Here is a 23,255-nt window from a genome sequence, read left to right as displayed (position 1 = left end):
ATCCGTCCACTTTCTAAACCTGTTTATCCAATGAAGGGTCACAGTAGTCTATCCCAGCAGTCTTTGGGCAAGTTATCCAAGTCAGAAACACTATCTGGGCAGGGTATTGGTTCATCACAAGGCAAACACACATTCTCACTCTAAGGCCAACTTAACAGTGCCAGTTCACCTAACATGCATGTAGCTAATTGACATTTAAAACAAAAATGTTTAATGAAATTTACTCATAATTGAAGACTCTTTTTAAAGTGTTAACACACCAATATTATAAAAGAAAAATATAAACATAAATTACTTTATTTAGCAGTAAAATCCATATTGTTTTTGTTTAGAATGGTTTGTTTTTAATATAACTTTTTTAATATGTGTTTTTTCAGGTAGAACAGTTTAAGCAAGATCCAAGTCCTTTAAAATGTCTGCATTCTGCCTTCAATGTTCACACAGGAGATGAATTGCTAAACTATGATACATATGGCCATCTCCAGGTACACTTTGTTAATTCTGTTACCAGTTTATGAAAGTGGTGAATCTGTGTTTCTTCTGAATTTTAGATCACTTTTTTTTTGTTTTAATTTATAAATGTACTAAGTGTTGCATTTTCACAAAATCACAAAAAACATGCATGACAATAGTTTAAACTAGATTTCATAATCATATCTGTAAACTTGACTTGGAGGTGTTTAATTATCTGTTTTTTCTTTCTTTTTGTGTTTTTAGATTGATGCCTTATCACTTTTCTTGCTTTATCTGGTAGAAATGATTTCATCTGGATTGCAGATTATTTACAATACAGATGAGGTAATAGTTTTTTTAATAGCTAAGTTTTGTGAATGTACACTTCTAAAAATCCGCGGTGGGCTGGCGCCCTGCCCAGGGTTTGTTTTCTGCCTTGCACCCTGTGGTGGCTGGGATTGGCTCCAGCAGACCGCCTTGACCCTGTAGTTAGGATATAGTGGGTTGGATAATGGATGGACTTCTCAAAATGATCCTGTAAGTATATTATAGTAGGTAACTTCTAGTGTTTTTTTATTTAGATTATTGCTAATAGGATTCATTTTAATGCTTATGAAATGTAAAAATATGGTTGTTAATCAATGGTGAAGTTACAAGTTGTAATGTATACAATTATTGAACGTTTTAAAGCACAGAAACAACATAATGCAGAAAATTTGGACCGTATATTGTCCAGATTTTGAAAGATTCAAAATATAGTACCATGCTCAGATGATTTCTTATCATCAGTTTTGTGAACATTTTCAAGGCTGATAGTTTATTTTAGTGATTAATGACATTGACGGCAGCCATTTTTACTTAATGTTGCATTGGTAGGCTGGTGGTGCACAAGTTGTTGTTTTGTTCGCCCTTATAGTTTTTGTAAAAGAAAATTATTTGGGTTTGTAAAACATTGTGTCTTAAAGCATTTGTGCTGTTATTTTTCTCATTATTTGTTCCTACTGAAGGAGGGACAGTGTTGTCACTGTCTGATTTTAACTGTCTAGGAACCCATGAGTATTCATCATGTTGTTATAGTAATATTCTTTTATAGACTAATTTATATTTATATTTTAATTTATACTTTCATGTTCTAGTGACTTGATATGATTACAGTCAAAATATTTTTAATAGCACACTGTCAGAGTATGTAGGGAAGGAGCCTTTACTAAAATCATCTCTTTCCTTTCAAAAATTATTTGTGAAGTCAAAAGACAACATCCTCTTTAAATTTTATTTTATGAAACTATCAATGATAGACAAGTTACATTACTACATAAAGGTTATGCTGCTGCACAAATGTGTAGCTTAGTGATTTAAGGAAAAGTAAATGAAGTGAGTTTTGTTTTATGAGTTTTGCTTAACATCTAACTTTTTGTCAGATGGCAATTGTTATGAGATTTTGCAATTTCATTCCCATATTAAATAGAATAATCTCACATTAGGAGGCTGTGTATTCTTTTCCCTGTGAATTTGCTTTAAATTTTATAAATACTTTTAAGTGTAACCCTCCCTTACATTGGTGCTCTAATCCCTTTGCTGTAATAAGGTTAATGCACTTGTATATAAACCAAAAACTGGTGTACTCTGTGTCACGTAAATACAGTAAGTATTAGTTGATTTAATTTATTTTTGCTTTATTTTTCACAGATTGTAAAGAGGCCAAGGGGCTATAAAATAAACAGAAACAATCAGTCTCACCAGCATGTTGTATGCTGCTTCATAGCCTCTTTCGCTTCTGCCTTTCTGGTGCTTTTGGAATGGGGGTTGCCGGGGGGTTGGGGGGAGAGAGAGAGCTTTTAACAAGCAGGTGGTTATTTTGCAGGTTCACTTTCACAATCTGCAATGAAAAACAAAACTTATTGTAGTAATGTATTGATGATGCTGTGAGAATCTGACTGGAGACCTGACATTTGGATTATCTAACAAAAGTAATCTGAGATATTTTTTCACAGATGGGTAAATTGCAAATAAAACAAAATACATAATTTTTGGTACACTCTTCCTTTAAGGCATACTATACATAGGAGCATAGAAATTTGCAGAACAGTAATGATGTGTTTATGAACATTTATGAATTTTAAAATGTCAGCTAATTAATTGTGCAGAAGCATTTTAGATATGTGAACTAATAAAGAACCACTGCAGGATAGATAGATATGTGACATTTCAAATTTCTTAAGGGACATTGGCAATGTAATCTGGATATATTACAGCAAATAGAAGAGGGCAATGGAAAATTCAAAAGATGTTATGCTTATAGATAATAAAATATGTAATTAATGCGCGTTTTAAATACATAAGATATAGACAGAAGTACAAAGACTGCCTATCTTAAATTTTTTAGTGCAATGTGGTATTATCTGTTTTAAGACATGAATATTTTTATTTCAAAACATAAAAACATATATGTGTTACATTCATAATTATTATGTTTGTGTTTTAGGATGTGAGTCTGTGGACTGTGCACTATTTTAAGTACAGACATGATGCAATTCTTCACATTAGTGCCTCAATGGCAGCAAGATTCTTTCATTTCATTCCACATAAAAAGATTTTGGCCTGCAATATTTTATAGCTAAAATAACAGCTTTTATATAGGAAAAACTGTGCACTGGACAAATCAGTATCTTTATCATTTCCTTATGGGATTAAGTATTTTGAAGTTAAAAGCCGTGTATGTAATTTTTTTTTTTTTTTTGGTTGATTAAGGTTTTTTGTTTCATTCTGTTTGTTTGTATCTGTTAAACACTTCATGACTAAAATCTGATGATTATGGTGAAAGTTAATTTCAAAAGATTCATTTTCACAGTTTATCAATGTTGTTATCGTTATATTTCCCTCTACTTACCCTTTACCTATTTTGTTTCAGGATAAGTATATTCATCAAGTTCGTTACCAGGTGGTCTACTGTCGCACCTTAAGATTAACACACATTTACACAGATTTACGCATAGACACAGACCTTAACCACAAAAGTACCATATGAAAGAGGTATACACATACACGTTATTACCTATCACTTTAACCCACACAAGTACCATTATTTATAACACATACGCAGTCCGCTTTCCCTAGGAACTTACTTATCATAGGCACGATAAACATGCAATGTCTTAGATATATCTCAGATCTAAATACCTTTGGGCTCCAAAAATATATTCAGACAAATAAAGGCTCAACATTCCTGGCTATAGGCTATTTATCAACCAGTGAATGTTTTACTTTAACTCATTGTTCATTTTCGGAAAGAGCTGTTCATCCACAGCTTGATAAACCTTGCACAGTAGATCATATAGCACTTCCTCACTGCCCCAGGATCTTAAAGAAAGTGACCTTATTACCTCTATCACTCTAGATATGAAGACAAATTACAGAAAGTTAACAGCAATGTGATATTTATTAAAGAGCAATAATACCAGTAGAGAAAGGTATAAAAAAATGTGGATAGCAAAGTCTGGATATATAAAGTCTTTAGAAGAAGCTTTCAAAAAGTTAAAGATGTCAGGGATGAATGTCCCAGGGCAGCACTGATCTAGCACTGGAAACTGTTCATGAAATGCTTTACTGATGATTAGATGAAAAACAGCCACATGTTGCTGGCGCCCACTCCTGACGTTGCTATCGCCCTCATCTGATGTTCTGTACTCTTCTGTTGTCGGTCTGTTCTTTTTGTTTAGTCCTTCATACCTAACATTCTTCTCCACCCATTCTACCCTGCCTACACTCTCTTTTTCACCTCTCTTCCACAATCCCCATTACTCTCTACTGTTGATCCTAAGTATTTAAACTCATCCACCTTCGCCAGCTCTACTCCCTGCATCCTCATCATTCCACTGACCTCCCTCTCACTTACACACATGTATTCTCTCTTGTTCCTACTGACCTTCATTCCTTTCCTCCCTAGAGCATATCTCTACCTCTCCGGGGTCTCCACAACCTGCTCCCTACTCACAGTACAGAACACAATGTCATCAGGAAACATCATAGTCCACGGGGACTCCTGTTTAATCTCATCTGTCATCCTGTCCATCACCATTGCTAATAAGAATGCAGTGGGTAATGTCAGTTGCAAAGCCAAAAACCTTTAGAGTGCTCTTCGTTATACATTTTCAAGTCACAGCTCTAGGCAGTGATATGGACCAACATACAAGTGACAAAATCATAATTATGGAAAACACCTTTTTTGTGTACCAGTGTGTTAACATGGTATAACTAGCATTTCCCAGTAGCAAAATGTTAGAGTTTAAATTACTTATAATAACATTACAGTTACTGACTTAACTAGAATTTCTTTATTTTCATTGAATGAGAAGTCAGGCCAGATGGCACCTTTAATTAGCTAATTGAACAGATTACAATATGCAAGCTGTCGACGCATCATAGGCCCCTTCTTCAGGCAACTTGTTCAGTTCACCAATAAAAGGTATCATCTTCCCTGACTTCTCATTACATCCATTATGACTAACTCGGTATAACATCCTACTACTACTTACTTGCATTGGCTCCAAGTTTCCAAACTGGTTATATGTGCTGTAAATGTCTTCTGTGGCAGGCATTCCTTCTCACGTAACATTCACATTGGAGAGTATGGCTACTTAATCTGTGTCCCCTACCTTATTTGTATTGCACATGTGGATTATTTTCACTCGGGTATATGTGGAGTTTTACAACACAGCCAGATCTGTAGTGGAGACTGTTGCTATTTTACAGTATTACAGGATAATTCTTTCTACTTCAGGAGTGTATCAAGGCCTACTTTGTCTTTATTAGGAAATAAACATTTTGAGTTTCCAGTTTTAAAACACATTTATTTGATTTCTTATATTATTAGTTGTCAGCAATTAAGTGAATTAAGAAAATGTTTGCAGCTGTCAACCATGTGCCATCTTCTTAAGCAGACAGAACATGACTGCTACAGATGGCTACTAAGAATCCACAATGAAGGGGTTGGTCTTAATGTGCCTTTGGTCATTAGAGAAATACTCTAGCCAAAATTATTTATATGTTATTTACCCCATATACTTTGTACTGGTGGCCAAGAAAATAATTAATGTAATATTTTTATGCAGAATGGAGGGAAATAAGTTTATGATATAGTAGAAGGCAGTAGTGACCAGTGTTGTTAAGTATTTTTTACAGCCACCACTACAAACTACATGGGGTAAGTAAAAAATATATCTAGTCTTTTAAGTGAAGTGTTCTTTTAATAGACCTTCAGTTTATATAGTATATGACATTTTCTAACCTGCTTAATCCAGACAAGGTTTGGGGGGGATGGGGGGTGCCTTAGCCTCTCCCAGGTAGCACAGAGCACAAATCAGGAACAAACCCTGGACAGGGCACACAGTAAAATTGCTGTAAAATGGAGAATAATCCTGCTTCCACGTTTTTCAGTTTATTTAAGTGGTTTTTCTTTTAAAGGTTCTCTAGCATGTTGTACTGCTGAATATTTTTTCTACACCTTAATCACTGGAAAGATGTTCAGTATTCTATTAATCTTATGCTTTTTATTTATTTACAAATATAATACTATATATGAAGTGTTTAACTTGTTTTCTAATACCAATATAAAATACTGTCTTTTTTTTTTTTGAGGTTTCTTTTATACAAAATCTTGTATTCTGTTTGGAAAGATCTTATCGCGTTCCAGATTTTGGAATGTGGGAAAGAGGAAGCAAATATAACAATGGAAGTACAGAGCTTCATTCTAGGTAAACTTAAAGTAGGGTGTTTTCTTGCCATCTTCCCCAGTATTTATATAGCAATACATACTTTTCAACATGTTCATTTTCAAAATATTTGAAATTAAGTTGTATTCTGAAAAACTGATTAGTAAGCCAAGAAACATGCATTTTTTTATTTCTTCAGTGCAGTATTCCAACTACGGACTGATGCACTTTTTTCATAGACTTAAAGCCTTTTTATCTTTTAATCTCTCCCTCAAGTGTAATACTTAAAAGACTTAACACTGTGATTGTTGAGGATGCTTTAATTTTGATGTTTATCAAATCCATACATCCATTTCCTTGTCTTCTTATCGTGTTCAAATAAACTTCCAATGATGCCTCAGAGCTGTTTATTGTTCCATTTGTTTTTTAAGTTTACAAGCAATTGCATTTCTGTTGTCACTTCAGTAAAATTTTTTGACTTCGTCCAACATGACAGCAAAGCTCATGAATAAACATAATTTTGATAAAAAGTGCTCTTTCTTGATGTTAAACATCACAGTTTTTCTTGTGAGCAGTTGTGTAATTGGGGTACATAAGTAAATTTACATTTAGAGTCATACATAAGCAAAAGTTATTTGTAATTATATTTTGTTACAAATTGGTTTAAACACTTGGCAGCCTATATTAATGACACATTCACATAAGCCTCAGATAAATGCCTAAAATGTTTTCTTTTGAGGTACTTTTCCCTGGATGGAGTAATACTTAAAAATATTACAAACATATATTATAACGTTTGCTTTTTTTTTTCAAGTTTCGGATACCAGTCTTCTTTCATTTTTACAGTTTTAAGTTTTAAAGATTAAATGAAATTCACAAAAAAATGAAGAAAACAAATCTGAAGCAGTTTCAATATACATTTTCTTCTTAATATTTATTTTTTTATGTTGATGCTTATTATTTACTTCACTGACTTTTTTCAAGCTCTGTAGGTTTGGCCAAAGCAGCCCTAGAAGCAATAAATGGGTTCAATCTCTTTGGAAACCAGGTGAGGTGCTATATTATAGAGATATGTTTCTTTAACATTTATGTATATAGTAAAGATCTCTTAATTAACAAAGCCTTGATTTTGAATATATTTCATGATTTTTAAGAGCAGTATATATGTTTAACCTATTCACATAAGAGTAAAAAAGTAAACTTAATTCAGTTACTGAATTCAGTTCATCATGTGTATTACATAACGTTGATCATACAATGAAACTCTATATGTAAATAAAGCTCATTCTATCTGATTTGTAACTTATGGATTACAAGTAATTTGTTTACCAAATTACCAAATAAGTCAGCTGCATTCAGATTCTGGTAAGTGCATGTTATTTTCTGAATGTAAATATTTGTGAAGTTTCAAAGTAAATGTTAATAATAATTAATTCTACCATTCAACTCCTCCTTTTTCTTTTATTTATCCAACTTACATATTCCTTTTAATAGTTGATATTTTTATTTATTTTATCATTTTGAAGTTTTTCTTTTACTTTAGCAAGCAGACTTATTTGGAATACCTTGTTCACAATTGGCATTGTTGAAACCATTGATTATGTGCTTGTTAAGCCATTAAACCAAGAGTTATAGAATAACTACAGTATTCTGAAAAATGAAGTGGTATAAAATAATTTTAAGGTATGTAAATATTGTTCAAACATAAACTTTAAAAGAGAATTGCCTGTTTTTGAGAGAGCCTACTCTGCTGGGCCCTTGAACAAGGCCCTTAACCTTCAATTGCTCCAAGGGCGCTGTACAATGGCTGACCCTGCTCTCTGACCCCAAGGGGTATGCGAAAACCAAGTAATTTCCTTCGGAATTAATAAAGTTTAAGAAATAAATAAATACTGTAAGTAACCATTGTAGAATTGTATCTGAAATAGACAACATGCATGCAGTAACTTTGAAACAAGAATCAATTTAGTTAATACAGTAACTTGACATACAGTATGTTTCCACATAATGTGAATAAAGAAACGCACACACTGACGAATGTAATGTCAAAATTTTAAAAAATGTGTGTGTGTGTGTGTACGTACATATATATATATATATATATATATATATCTACACATATACAGTGCCCTCCACTATTATTGGCACCCCTTGTAAACATTAGTAAGATGGGTTTGAAAAAAATCACTGATTGTTGAAGAACCATCATCTTGCACTGAAAAAATGAGAAACATCTGACTTTTAATTGAAAGTTCATTCAAAGTAAAACAAAGCTGTCATCAAGAAATAAATATGTTTAACAAAAACGCATGTGCTGCTGGAGGTGATTTTGTAGGGCTCTGGCAGTGTTCATCCTGTTCCTCCTTGCCCAAAGGAGCAGATACCGGTCCTGCTGATGGGTTAAGGACCTTGTACGGCCCTGTCCAGCTCACCTAGAATAACTGCCTGTCTCCTAGAATCTCCTCTATGCCCTTGAGACTGTGCTGGGAGACACGGTAAACCTTCTTGTACGTATTGATGTGCCAAAGTTGGACTACCTTTGCGACCTCTGTAGGGTTCAGGTATTGCCTCATGCTACCAGTAGTGACACTGAGCGTAGCAAAATGAAAATGATGAAGAGGGAAAAATGTCAGTGGCCTCCACCTGTTAAACCATTCCTGTCTTGAGGGTCATCTCATTGTTGCCCCTCTAGGGCACCTGTTGTTAATTTAATTAACACCAAAGCAGCTAAAACTAATTAACAACCCCCTCTGCTACTTAAATGGACCAGATCAACGTTTCAGAAGTTTCATTGACTTGATGCTATACTCTGATTAAAAAGTGTTCCTTGAAGTTTTTTTGAGCAGCACCGTGGAACACGATTGGCATTTGCCATAGAATACCAGAATTGGCAGGTCTACCACTGGCACCCTGTGCGTGCTTTACACAGATGAGAGCAGGTTCACCCTGAGCACATATGACAGGCGTGAAAAGGTCTGTAGATGCTGTGGAGAGCTTTATGCTGTAACATTGTTCAACATGATCGGTTTGGTGGTGGTTCATTGACAGTCTGGTGAGGCATATCCGTGGAGGGACGCACAGACCTCTACAGGCTAGACAACAGCACCTTGACTGCCATTAGGTATGGGGATGAAATCCTTGGACCCATTGTCAGATGCTATGCTGATACAGTGGGTCCTAGGTTCCTCCTGGTACACAAGAATGCCCGGCCTCATGTGGCAAAAGTATGCAGGCAGTTTCTGGAGGATGAAGAAACTGATACCATTGACTGGCCCCCACGCTCACCTGACCTAAATCCAATAGAAAGCCTCTGGGACATTGTTTCAGTCAATCCAATGCTGCCAGGTTACACCTCAGACTGTCCAGGAGCTCAGTGATACCCTGGTCCAGATCTGGGTGAAGATCCCCCAAGACACCATGCGTCGTCTCAGGAGCATACCCAAACATTGTCAGGCATGCATACAAGAACGTGGGGGGCCATACAAACTACTGAGTACGATTTTAAGTTGTTGCAATGAAATTTCGGCAAAATGGACTTGCCTGCGGCATCATTTTCTCACTTTGATTTTCAGGGTATCTTTTGAATTCAGCCCTCTGTAATTTGATCATTTTCATTTACATCAAATGATGTGGCATCCTTTCATTCCTAACACATTACCCAGTCCATATCAGTATAGATATCCAGCATTTTTGTTTTCAAAGTGTTCCTTTAATTTTTTTCTGTAAGGAAACAAATTTGAACTGACATGTTTATTAGGACCTCTGTTGTTATACAACATTTTTATAACAAAGTTTTTTATAGTGTGATATATAACACTGTGATCACTGCAAATATGTTATTTTATACCATATGTTATAGTGGATAGTAAACTTGAGATGTTAATAGCAGTTAAAAAAGAGCCTCCTGGCTACTTTTCTGTGTACAGCTTGATTTAAAATTAAGTAAATGCTAACTTTTGTTAGAAGCAATGAAATTATTTCTTAGGTGCTATTCGCTGCTAGTGATATCACAACATTAGAATTTTAGTATTTAATACCAATACCAGCGAAATGTTATGATCATTGAACCTTTCAATGCCACAGCAAAAATGGAAATCCCATTCGATGGCTTTTTATTAAAGTTCCTTTTATTAAAGTGAAAAATATTGTGCCTTTTTCTGTTATACAATAGAAAATGTACACATACTAACAGTAACAACAACTTTAAAATACTGGTATATCCATTAAGTATTTACCCAAGTATCATTTAATTACACAATTATTGGCATTCATAAATATCCAAATACAATGCAGGGCTTGAACTGTAATATATGGCAGAAGTGGGAATCTCCTCGACCGTAACAAGAAATGGGGACATTATAATCTTGGGGGGATTTCAGCATAGGGTTTGTAAAAAAATGATATATCATGAACTACCTGAATTATCTTGACATGTACCCATTCCAAGTTTATTTTCACATTTTCTGTGTAGTAACTAAAATAAATACTACATAAAGTTGATGCAAAATATAATCATTGAAACTTTATAATATCTAGACCTTTGAATTTGTGAATTCCAAGAAAATTCAAGATATATTTATTTAAACCAACTCTTTAAACCTGCTTTTGTAACAACATGCTTTGGAAGTCTGGTTTATCAGTCATCGAATCTGTTAAGTATGTAGCATTTGCTATTGTAAGATATTACTAAAGTGTAATATTTAACAGATTAGTCAAATTAAATTTTAAATGATTTAATTGTCTTCTTTTTTTAAACATTTGTCCCAACTTTAAAGTTTCATGTGAAAAATCAAACTTGACAGTTTTTCATGAATCTGTTCTTTCAGAACTGCTTCTAAACAGCTTTGTTTTGAGGTTTTCAAGGTTTCTTATGTCAATGATCCAATCTTGTTGCTTATGTCTGTGTGCACATTCAAAATTAGGAAATTACATTGGCTATCATTAGCTGTATGCAAAAAATGTATAACTGTGAGACCACAGATATCATTTATATGACGTGTTTTCATTTATAGGTTATATGGTTTGTATTTAACAATGAAGTATATGCTGTTTTATACTGTATGTCTTGCTGTTTACTTTGGCAATTGCGCGCCTCTGTTAACAAAGTACATGTTTTATTAATAATGAAGTATCACTTCTCCTTTGAAGCATTGAAACACTAAATAAATTTGATTTTGGCATTAACAAATGGAGGAACTCATGCCTTTGCTGCTGTAGCAATAGCTACTTCATTTTGTTCTTTTGTCGATGTTTGCTTTCTGCAACTGTTGTTTGGACTGGCATTTTTACGTGTAGTTTGTTACTCTAGTTTTTCTCATGTATTATTGTGCCTTATAAAGTAATCAACCTACAGACAGTCGTGCAAGAGCGCAGTACCAACTTTCTTGGTACAGCCAATACTATAAAAAGCTGGTACTGTTACATTTTCTGGTCTTTGGGACCCAATTATTGCCAATATATTGGTTCTTGTGACATCCAAAGTCACTGCATATACTCGTAGTTTTTGTTGTTTATTCAAACACTTAATGAAAATGAAGCTTTTGCGCCATATTTTTTTAAACTGTACTATAATTATAACTGCTTTATTATACTATGTTGTGCTGTGTTAGAAATTAAATGCTAGAATAACTTTTACTATTTATCAAACACATTAAGGATAAAACCTCAATTTTTGATTTCAAGCCCATCATTATGATTTATCCAGTTATTTGGTAAAGTTAATAAATTGATAAATTTTTCTTATGTCATTAAAAAGGGAACAATTTTGTTTCTTTATACTTGTTGGTATGTTGTATTAGTAATAAATTGTTGAAATTTCAATAAATTGTATGCCACCTAATCAAAGATTCTTGCATTACTACTATTGTTGTTTCATTTTACTTCATTTAAACTGTACAAGTATATGCTATTTTTTATATTGCTCCCCATTCAAAAGTTTAACATTTTGTTTATAGGGCTGCTCCTGGTCAGTTATTTTTGTAGATCTCGATGCCCACAACAGAAACAGACAGACACTTTGTTCATTGCTTCCAAGAGAATCACGATCACATGTAAGTAAATTATATAAATACTGAAATAAAACTATTTGTTTATATACAGTCATATGAAAAAGTTTGGGAACCCCTCTCAGCCTGCATCATAATTTACTGTACTTTCAACAAAAAAGATAATAGTGGTACATCTTTCATTTCCTAGGAACATCTGAGTACTGGGGTGTTTTCCGAACAAAGATTTTTAGTGAAGCAGTACTTACTTGTATGAAATTTAATCAAATGTGAAAAACTGGCTGTGCAAAAATTTGGGTACCCTTGTAATTTTGATGATTTGAATGTGTGTAACTGCTCAATACTGATTACTTGCAACACTAGATTGGTTTGATTAGCTCATTAAGCCTTGACAGGTGTGTCCAATCATGAGAAAAGGTATTTAAGGTGGTCAGTTGCAAGTTGTGCCTCCCTTTGACTCTCCTTTGAAGAGTGACAGCATGGGATCCTCAAAGCAGCTCTCAAAAGATCTGAAAACAGATCTGTCAGTCTGTCAGTTTCAACTGTAAGTAATTTAATCAGGAAATGGAAAGCCACAGGCACAGTTGCTGTTAAACCCAGCAGGTCTGGCAGGCCAAGAAAAATACAGGAGCAACATATGCGCAGGATTGTGAGAATGGTTACAGACAACCCACAGATCACCTCCAAAGACCTGCAAGAACATCTTGTTACAGATGGTGTATCTGTACATCGTTCTACAATTCAGCTAAATTTGCACAAAGAATATCTGTATGGCAGGGTGATGAGAAAGAAGCCCTTTCTGCAGTCACACCACAAACAGAGTCGCTTGTTGTATGCAAATGCTCATTTAGACAAGCCAGATTCATTTTGGAACCAAGTGTTTTGGACTGATGAGACAAAAATTGAATTATTTGATCATAACTAAAAGCGCTTTGCATGGCGGAAGAAGAACATCGCATTCCAAGAAAAACACCTGCTAGCTACTGGCAAATTTGTTGGAGGTTCCATCATGCTGTGGGGATGTGTGGCTAGTTCAGGGACTGGGGTCCTTGTTAAAGTCGAAGGTCGGATGAATTCAACAAATTCTTCAGAATAACGTTCAAGCATCAGTCACAAAGTTGAAGATGCATAGGGGTTGGATATTCCAACAAGACAATGATCCAAAACACAGTTTGATATCTACAAAGGCATTCATGCAGTGGGAGAAGTATAATTTCTGGAATGGCCGTAACAGTCCCCTGAATATCATTAAAATTCTATGGGATGATTTGAAACAGGCTGTCCTTGCTCAGCAACCATCAAATTTAACTGAACTGGAAAGATTTTGTATTGAAGAATGGTCAAACATACCTCCATCCAGAATCCAGACACTTGTCAAAGACTTTCGGAGGTGTGTAGAGGCTTTATATTTACAAAAGGAAGCTCAACTTAGTATTGATGTAATATCGCTGTTGGGGTGCCCAAATTTATGCACCTGTCTAATTTTGTTATGATGCATATTGCATATCTTAATGTCACTGCTGAAATACTACTGTTTCCATAAGGCATGTCATATATTAAAAGAAAGTTGCTACTTTGAAAGCTCAGCCAATGAAACAAATATCCAAAGAATTAAGAGGGGTTCCCAAACTTTTTCATATGACTGTGTATATATACACACACGTATTTGTGAAGACAGTGAAATTTTTTCCATTGTGTTGAATTATCCTTATCCAACAGAATTAGTCTCTTTGTAAAATATATGCACTGATCTTAGTTTGTTTTCTTTAAAATTGTAAATTAAATAGAGAAAATAAATTTGTTTAAATACAGTGTGATATGAATGATTTGCGGCAGCACATCATGAAGACTGCATAAGATTGCAGTTGATTTTCTGTTTTGTGTGTTATGATCTTTACTTTCAAAAGTACCTTTTAAAAGGTAAATGTATTCTGTTTTGGAGGTTCGGGTTCATTTGAAGAAAGGAAGTGGGATTAATGCTCTCTCCATGACTCATTTGGTCCAACTTGTAGGGCTTCTTCCTTTCCCCATACTACAAGGTTATGGGGTTCATTTAACAAAATAGAATTTTAATATAACTATTTATATTGGAAACCTGATGCAGATGTGAGTATAAAAGGTGTATATTGAGATTAAACATGGGATTCATGATTTCTCCTCCCCTTAAGGGCGCCATGCTATGTATGTTGTGACTTGCTGAGTGGTTGTGTAGATAGGGGCCCCAATGTAGTGCTTTGCCCGGGGGACTATAATGCTGTTAAGACTGCCCTGTTTGTAAGACATGCAGAAATGTCATATTATTATGCAAACATTCACATTACGTTACAACATTGATCAATACTTTTATCAATTTAAAGTAATAATATGGTCAGTAATACAGTTCTGTTCATAGCAGAATTATAAGCCAACAGATAAAGCATGCACATGTTACAGTTCATCAAATGTCTGCTGAAATTTGTCTGAGGACACCAACCATAGTTACACTACTTAATAACTATTGTTTAAATGGATGCGAAAATAGGAATGACCAAGTTATTTAACTCTTTTTAATGATTTTTAGGGAAGGATTTATTGTGCAGTTGTTAACTTTTCACACCATTTATAGATAATATAAAATCAAAAAATCAAATCAAATAAGGAATTATGATTATCTAGAATTATTTTTTAAAGCTACAGAGTTTATTAGATAGATATTTTTTCCCATGAAAGATATACAAAAGAATTACTGTATTGGTGTAGGTATAAATCAGAGCCAGTAGCATTTTTCGACACACAAAGTACTCAATGATAGTATTTCAGACAGACGGTGTGCAGTATTGTTCTTAATGGCCATCAGTTTTGACTTCGTTCTCCCCTCTGCTACTACTTCCAGCAGGTCGAGTGATTGTCCAATAATTGAGCCTGTCTTCATAATCAGCTGATTGATTTTTGTGTGCATAGTTCAACAGAATAGCACTTTCAACTTGTATTTGCATCTTTCAAGTAACCTACTATTCCATCTTCGATTATTTTAGAATGAAGATTAGTACTGCAGTGAATTAAAAAAAAGAATGTTCTGAATTCTTAAAAAGAGAAAGCAATAGCTGAAGTTAAAGCTGACATAAACCCTTATGGAAAACTATTATTCATCTAATTGCAGAATTCCACCATCCATTACTGGATCGCAAACAGAATATGCAAATCCTCACAGACAGTGATCCAGTTGGCGTTTTAACCTAGGATTTTATACCAGAGTTAGAACCATGAACAAGGATAGTATACTGGCTAAAATATTTGGGAATGCTAATACAAATTATGTTTATTATTGTATTCTTTAAATGTGGTAATTATTTGTGTAAATGCAAAGTAATGCCACTGAAATTATTTTTTTTTTTCAGAATACAGATTCTTCTCTTTTACCATGTATTGGATATCCTGCTTTTGCTGTAGATGATGATGCACTGTACAATCAGACTTTAGACAAAATTGTTCGGAAGCTAAAGGGAAAATACGGATTCAAACGATTCCTTCGAGATGGCTACAGAACTGCTCGGGAAGATAAAAACAGGCGGTATTACAAACCTGCTGAAATTAAGGTATTGTTAGTTTTTAACATTTTTTTCTGGAATTTGAGATTCAATATGCAACTCCTCCATAAAATAATTTTCCTATAAAATGATAAAAATGATATGATATAACAGAGTTTGCATGTTCTCCCCGTGTCTGCGTAGGTTTCCTCCGGGCACTCCGGTTTCCTCCCACAATCCAAAGACATGCAGGTTAGGTGGATTGGCGATTCTAAATTGGCCCTGGTGTGTGCTTGGTGTGTGTGTGTGTCCTGTGGTGGGTTGGCACCCTGCCCAGGATTGGTTCCTGCCTTGTGCCCTGTGTTGGCTGGGATTGGCTCCAGCAGACCCCCGTGACCCTGTATTCGGATTCAGCGGGTTAGAAAATGGATGGATGGATGGATATGATATAACAATGAAAATATACAATATGAAAACATAAGTGCAATGTACATATACATACATACAACTTTTAAAATTCACTAGTGCCCAAAATCGTCATTTTTATTACTTGAGTCATACCTTTTGAAAAATTGTGTATGTGCAGAATATATAATATACCTTTACATTGAAATTATGAATTGGTGATGCCAGTAATGTTCTGCAGTAAAATGAAAATATTTGTTAATGGCAGTCATAGATTCCAAAGACCATGAAAAGTGTAGCTGATCATGGTGTAGGGTATCTGTGGATGCCTTAATGTAAAAGTTGTCAGTCTATGGTTTTGGGATCTTAATTGCTCCTGTATTCAGTGAAGAGCACTATAGAAAAATCTGAATTGACAATTCAGGGTTAACAACATATGTCTGAACATGGCAGAAAGTATTGATGTAGGCCATGCCTGGCAGTACATTTTGTCAAGTGACCCTCTCCTATTTTTCCTGAAGGTCCTAAGAACCTTCTTGTAACCTTTATTGTCAGAATCATTCAACTGTTTTATATGCACAGCAATATTATAATGTGTCAGGTTGACCAACAGACTGCAGGAAAACCAGTGTTTCGGTACTTTTAAAACTTGTTTAATTGCAAATATTTGCAAATATGTTCTTGAAAAATATTGTTGGTGTGTTAGGACTGTCATACAAGTACCTAATGGTAACCATAATCTAATCTTCTCTGGTTTTCTATCTTGTTATGAGTTCAGTTATGAATCTATATTGGTAGTCCAAGTGTATGCAGACGTACAAACCTAGTCATTTGCATGCCTGGTTGCACTGATCACCAGTAAACTTTCTAAAGCAAAATGGAACACAGTTTAATGTAATTTAATCAGCCTCCACCTATAGCTAGCAGCATTTACAACAAATGCAATTATTGTCAGATTTCAGTTGCCAAGTGTTTGGTCCATAATCTAATTTAATCAAAGCCATAATGCATTTAGTTCTAGTAAACTTTAAGAGAACCTTATTCCCTTGTTGAGTAATGGCAAAATATATTAGATTATTTCCAATAAAGGTCATAGTCAATAAACATTAATATTTGACTTGAAATAATAAAAGCTCCTTTCTTCAAAATTGCAAGGTACAATGTAGCTTTTTCTTTTTGCTTGTTTTTTTAAGTATGATTTCTTCAGTTTTTAATATTGTCTCTGTTTTTAATTAAATTGATTTTGAATTATTTTGATGCTGACTATTATTTACCAGGCTATTATCCTATTAATTATTATTGTTTTGACCATTAGCCATTTCAATATATGCACCAGTTTACTTTTAAAACAGTACTTACACAATGTTCTTTATCTTATGGCTATAATAATGAATATAACATAAAGCATAATTCTGTGTCAAAAACGGTTCTACAAACAATAATAAGATACTATACAAAGCAGCATTTTTAATTAAATGGTTTTATATTAAATACGCAAAGTAAGATTACAGTTTAACGTTCAGTGTGGCAAATTCAAACCAGTTAACTGGTTTAGAGAGTAATCTTGAGCCAATTATACCTTCCGCTATCTTCGTTTTAATTGCATGAAGTATGTGTTTTTACTGGCTACATAGTGTGAAGGTGTGGGTTGGCTCCATGCTCCTTGAGCTATCGGGGACCTACTTAAACCCTCCTCCATCGATACCGTAACTGAGATGAACATGGTAGACCAGGACACATACATTACAGACAAGAGCTAGGTGTAACATTTAACACAATGCTTTTATTAAAACTCCAAAAACAAACAGTGTTCAAATAAATAGTGCACTGTCAAATCTTCAATAAATAAATAATCCTTAAAATAAAAGTGTCGATGGAAGTTGAAACAAGTCCAATAAATGTCCATAAAAATTTGATTTAAACATGGCAAGAATCTAAAAATCACAGTCACCAGTGCTTCCCGTTAAAATAGAAGTCTCTCCTTTCTATAACCTTCTGTCTCCATTATTTTCCAGTTCTTTTATTCTGTTCTGTTTTCTTCCTTCTCTGATCATTCCCGTCTCGCATCAGCTCTCCCTTATATCCATCTGTGGTTGCAGTGCCTCAGTCACGTATGACGGAAAGACAATGGAGCAATCAAGACAGACCACACCCTTATATTTAGGTGTACCATCTGAACTATTCCACCAACCTCCCGCCGTGCAAGCACACACACCCACAAAATTTGAGCCAGCTATTTATTTATTTAAAAACTGGCCTCTACTGCTTAGCCGCAGACCCACTGTTCTACACATAGCTATGCAGTAATATGTCATTTAACAGAAAAGATGTGCTCCAGAACTTTAGTTCTTTAATAAGCAGTTTTGTAATTGGAGGTGGATTTATCATAGGAAGAATATCAATACATACTGTAATGACATCTAGGGGAGTCGCTGAGCTGATGCATTCTGCGCTCTCTTTTATTGATCACGCTCCAATACATACTATAGTTATATTAATATAACCATATGAGTGAAATAATTAAGCACTTGCATATAATAATTTACTTTTCTACAGTACACACAGTATCAACAACTATTCTGTTTGTGAAAGTGGCACAGTCTCTACTTGTACTTAAAACATTCTATTGAACATACAAAGGTTTATGTTTGCTTCATTCTCACATAATTTATTAACCAAGTTCATACTGTAAATCTTTATTTTTTGATCAACATATTTTTTTATACTTTGCATTATTCTTTGCATTTTAATATTTTATTGAATATTATAGCAAACATTAAAAGTTATATATAAAAATGTAACACTTTTATATAAAAACACACTTTTTTATTTAACTTAAAGCCCTCATAACCTCCTAATTACATCTATGAATTTATGCATGGATTTGATAACACTACATCTGTCAGTTTATTATTCCAATTTCTAGCTTGCATATCCAATTCAAAGGTGCTAACTGTTTATTAAGAGATTTTAAATATATTTGTTTCATGTGTTTTTTTTTTCTTTCTGAAGCTATTTGATGGAATCGAGTGTGAATTTCCATTGTTTTATATCTTCATGATTATAGATGGTAAGTATGACTTTAGATGTTAATTACATGTGTTTCATTGTGTATTAATTTTATCAAACATTGGAGCATTTTTGTGATATTTCACTTGCAGGGTATTTCTCTTTTTGCTAGTTTGAGTTATCTTCATATGACATCTAGAAGGACCACTTCTTATTCAGTACCGCTTTAGCGTGGTTCATAACCCTGGCAAGCCCTTACCTGCTGGGCATCCCTTTACATATTTTTTTATATGGAAATGTCATTATAAAGATCTACCAGCATATAGAAAATTTTGTTTATTTTTTCTTTGTGTGTTTTTTTTTTTTTTAATAACCCCAATCCTTTTGTTTACAACACTTTTCTGTAGTTGAAGCATTGTTTTAAATAACTAGGTCAACTTCTTACAGCATATGTGGTGGTGGTAGCTGAACCTGTGACCATGTGGTAAGCAGCTTAGTAGCTTAAACAGTAGGTAAGACACGAGATAAATCTTGGTTAAGGAATTCCTTGAATCTTTTATAAACATAGTATTGATTTTATATAGGTATAGATGTGTGTAGATTCTAGAGCTACTTCAACTTAACATAGCCTCCATTTTTAAAGACATTTTATTTTAAAATAGTGAATGACAAAAAGATGTACCAACATTGAAGTGAAAAATACCGGAAGAGCCAAATGTTAACCCAAATATGCCTCCACGGGAATGGTATCTTTGTAGTATGCTTTGGAGAACCTGTGTCGCTGGAAAAATTATGGTGATCTTTTGGTTGTTTATTGCTTATTTCTAAACACTAGCCTTGACTGGCAAAAACTTCACTTTAAAAATAAAAGTAAAAAAATGCAAGTGTATATATACAGAGTGTGTATACTGTGTGTATGTGTATATATATATATATATATATATATATATATATATATATATATATACACACACACAAACCGATTCCAAAAAGTTGGGACACTAAACAAATTGTGAATAAAAACTGAATGCAATGATGTGGAGATGGCAAATGTCAATATTTTATTTGTAATAGAACGTAGATGACAGATCAAACATTTAATCCGAGTAAATGTATCATTTTAAAGGAAAAATATGTTGATTCAAAATTTCACGGTGTCAACAAATCCCAAAAAGTTGGGACAAGTAGCAATAAGAGGCTGGAAAAAGTAAATTTGAGCATAACGAAGAGCTGGAAGACCAATAAACACTAATTAGGTCAATTGGCAACATGATTGGGTATAAAAGAGCTTCTCAGAGTGGCAGTGTCTCTCAGAAGCCAAGATGGGTAGAGGATCACCAATTCCCACAATGTTGCAGAAAGATAGTGGAGCAATATCAGAAAGGTGTTACCCAGCGAAAAATTGCAAAGACTTTGCATCGATCATCATCAACTGTGCATAACATCATCCAAGATTCAGAGAATCTGGAACAATCTCTGTGCGTAAGGGTCAAGGCCGTAAAACCATACTGGATGCCCGTGATCTCCGGCCCTTAAACGACACTGCACCACAAACAGGAATGCTACTGTAAAGGAAATCACAGAATGGGCTCAGGAATACTTCCAGAAACCATTGTCAGTGAACACAATCCACCGTGCCATCCGCCGTTGCCAGCTGAAACTCTACAGTGCAAAGAAGAAGCCATTTCTAAGCAAGATCCACAAGCTCAGGCGTTGTCACTGGGCCAGGGATCATTTAAAATGGAGTGTGGCAAAATGGAAGACTGTTCTGTGGTCAGACGAGTCACGATTCAAGTTCTTTTGGAAATCTGGGACGCCATGTCATCCGGACCAAAGAGGACAAGGACAACCCAAGTTGTTATCAACGCTCAGTTCAGAAGCCTGCATCTCTGATGGTATGGGGTTGCATGAGTGCGTGTGGCATGGGCAGCTTGCATGTCTGGAAAGGCACCATCAATGCAGAAAAATATATTCAGGTTCTAGAACAACATATGCTCCCATCCAGACGTCATCTCTTTCAGGGAAGACCCTGCATTTTTCAACAAGATAATGCCAGACCACATTCTGCATCAATCACAACATCATGGCTGCGTAGGAGAAGGATCCGGGTACTGAAATGGCCAGTCTGCAGTCCAGATCTTTCACCTATTGAGAACATTTGGCGCATCATAAAGAGGAAGGTGCGACAAAGAAGGCCCAAGACGATTGAACAGTTAGAGGCCTGTATTAGACAAGAATGGGAGATCATTCCTATTTCTAAACTTGAGAAACTGGTCTCCTCGGTCCCCAGACGTCTGTTGAATGTTGTAAGAAGAAGGGGAGATGCCACACAGTGGTGAAAATGGCCTTGTCCCAACTTTTTTGGGATTTGTTGACACCATGAAATTCTGAATCAACATATTTTTCCCGTAAAATGATACATTTTCTCAGTTTAAACTTTTGTTCCGTGATTTATATTCTATTCTGAATAAAATATTAGAAGTTGGCACCTCCACATTATTGCATTCAGTTTTTATTCACGATTTGTATAGTGTCCCAACTTTTTTGGAATCCGGTTTGTGTATACATATACAATCAACCCTCTTTTATCGCGGTTAATCTGTTCCAGACTCTGCCGCGATAAATTAATTTCCGCGAAGTAGGAATCTTTATTTATAAATCAAATATTTTCGCAGTTAGAGCATAGAAAACCTGTTTACGACCTTCTAAATACATTTTCTAACATTATTAGAGCCCTCTAGACATGAAATATCACCCTTTAGTCAAATGTTTAAACTGTGCTTTGACAAGACAGAGATGACAGTTCCGTCTCACAATTAAAATAATGCAAACATATCTTTCTCTTCAAAGTGCGCGTCAGGAGCAGAGAATGTCAGAGAGAGAGAACGAGAAAAGCAAACAATCAAAAATCAATAGGGCTTTTTGGGCTTTTAAGTATGCAAGGCACCGCCGGCCAGAGCAGCTACAAGGAAGGCAGCAATGTGAAGGTAGTCTTTCAGCATTTTTTAAAGGAGCGTCCGTATCCTCTAGGCAAACAGCCTCTGTGTAAACAGCCCCTCTGCTCACAGCCCCTCCGTCAGGAGCAGGGAATGTCAGAGAGAGAGAGAGAGGCAGAGACAAGCAAACAATCAAAAATCAATATGTGCTGTGCTTTCTGGAACGCAACCCCCGTGATCGAGGAGGGATTACTGTATATATTTCTGTCCTTTGACATCAACATCATGGATAAAATAAAGATTGATAGTTACAAAAGATATATGCTTAACATATACACTTATTATTATATTGATGTTTTTATAGTTGAAGTGCCATGCTTTACCACACAGAGTTGAGGGTAGTTTAATGACCCCGTCTTTATTCTATTGATGTTTGTAATAATGTTTGTCCATATTATATGTATTATATATAACAAATTAATTAGGGTCATTTTTAAATTCATTGTGCATACATTTGTAATTGATTTATTGTTTTGGTGAAGTCATAATGTTGCCATTTTATTTAGCATTTTTCCATGAATTCTGCCATTTCCTGTGGTGGTTTGTACAAATTACCAGTGTTGCTAGTCACATGGTTTGCAACCTGTGATTTTACAACTGTCCTATAAAAAGTTGGCAGCAAATATAACTAACATCTAGAGTTTGAAATATTCAATTAAGAAAAGATTTTCTGGTCTTATTTTCTTTTAGGTGTTGTTATTTCTGACTATTGTTATTGACTTTTGATTGTTTTGACAATTCAGAAAAATTTTCCTTTTAAACTTGTTTACATCACCCCAGCTCCAAATGTATTTCTTAACAGTATAAAAGCTAATAAATTTGTATTCAAAACAATCTAATAGTGAGTAAATGTTTCAGGAGTTTTCCGTGGACAATCAGAGCAAGTAAAAGAGTATGAAGGATTACTGGATGCTGTTATTTTTCGTTCAAGTGAAGGTATGATTATAATTTATTGTGCTTCTCAAATGTTTAATGGTTTAAAATAACTTTTGGTATACTTTAATTAGATGCTATAACATTCTCGTGATTAGAATTTAAAATGAGGACATTAATAATGTGTATATATGTATGCATATTATGTGTGTACTTTTATGTGTATGTTGTCAGAAGTCAAGCAAAAGGACACCTTTTATTAGCTAACTAAAAAGATTATAATATGCAAGCTTTCGA

At 34.6% G+C, this 23,255-nt stretch overlaps 1 protein-coding gene across 3 annotated transcripts in view; it reads left to right on the top strand.

Moving 5' to 3' along the window:
- phkb (phosphorylase kinase, beta) overlaps positions 1 to 23,255 on the top strand; it is a 167,795-nt gene that overhangs the window by 38,976 nt on the left and 105,564 nt on the right. For all 3 annotated transcript variants that reach the window (XM_039763121.1, XM_039763120.1, XM_039763122.1), the window contains 8 exons: positions 378 to 485; positions 718 to 798; positions 6,091 to 6,206; positions 7,149 to 7,212; positions 12,119 to 12,214; positions 15,547 to 15,744; positions 19,093 to 19,150; positions 22,944 to 23,021. In XM_039763121.1, coding sequence (XP_039619055.1) covers positions 378 to 485; positions 718 to 798; positions 6,091 to 6,206; positions 7,149 to 7,212; positions 12,119 to 12,214; positions 15,547 to 15,744; positions 19,093 to 19,150; positions 22,944 to 23,021 — 799 coding nt within the window. The remainder of the gene's footprint in view (positions 1 to 377; positions 486 to 717; positions 799 to 6,090; positions 6,207 to 7,148; positions 7,213 to 12,118; positions 12,215 to 15,546; positions 15,745 to 19,092; positions 19,151 to 22,943; positions 23,022 to 23,255) is intronic.

Source organism: Polypterus senegalus, chromosome 9 (genome assembly GCF_016835505.1).
Source record: "Polypterus senegalus isolate Bchr_013 chromosome 9, ASM1683550v1, whole genome shotgun sequence".
NCBI lineage: Eukaryota > Metazoa > Chordata > Cladistia > Polypteriformes > Polypteridae > Polypterus > Polypterus senegalus.
This window is presented reverse-complemented; position numbering and strand designations above follow the sequence as displayed.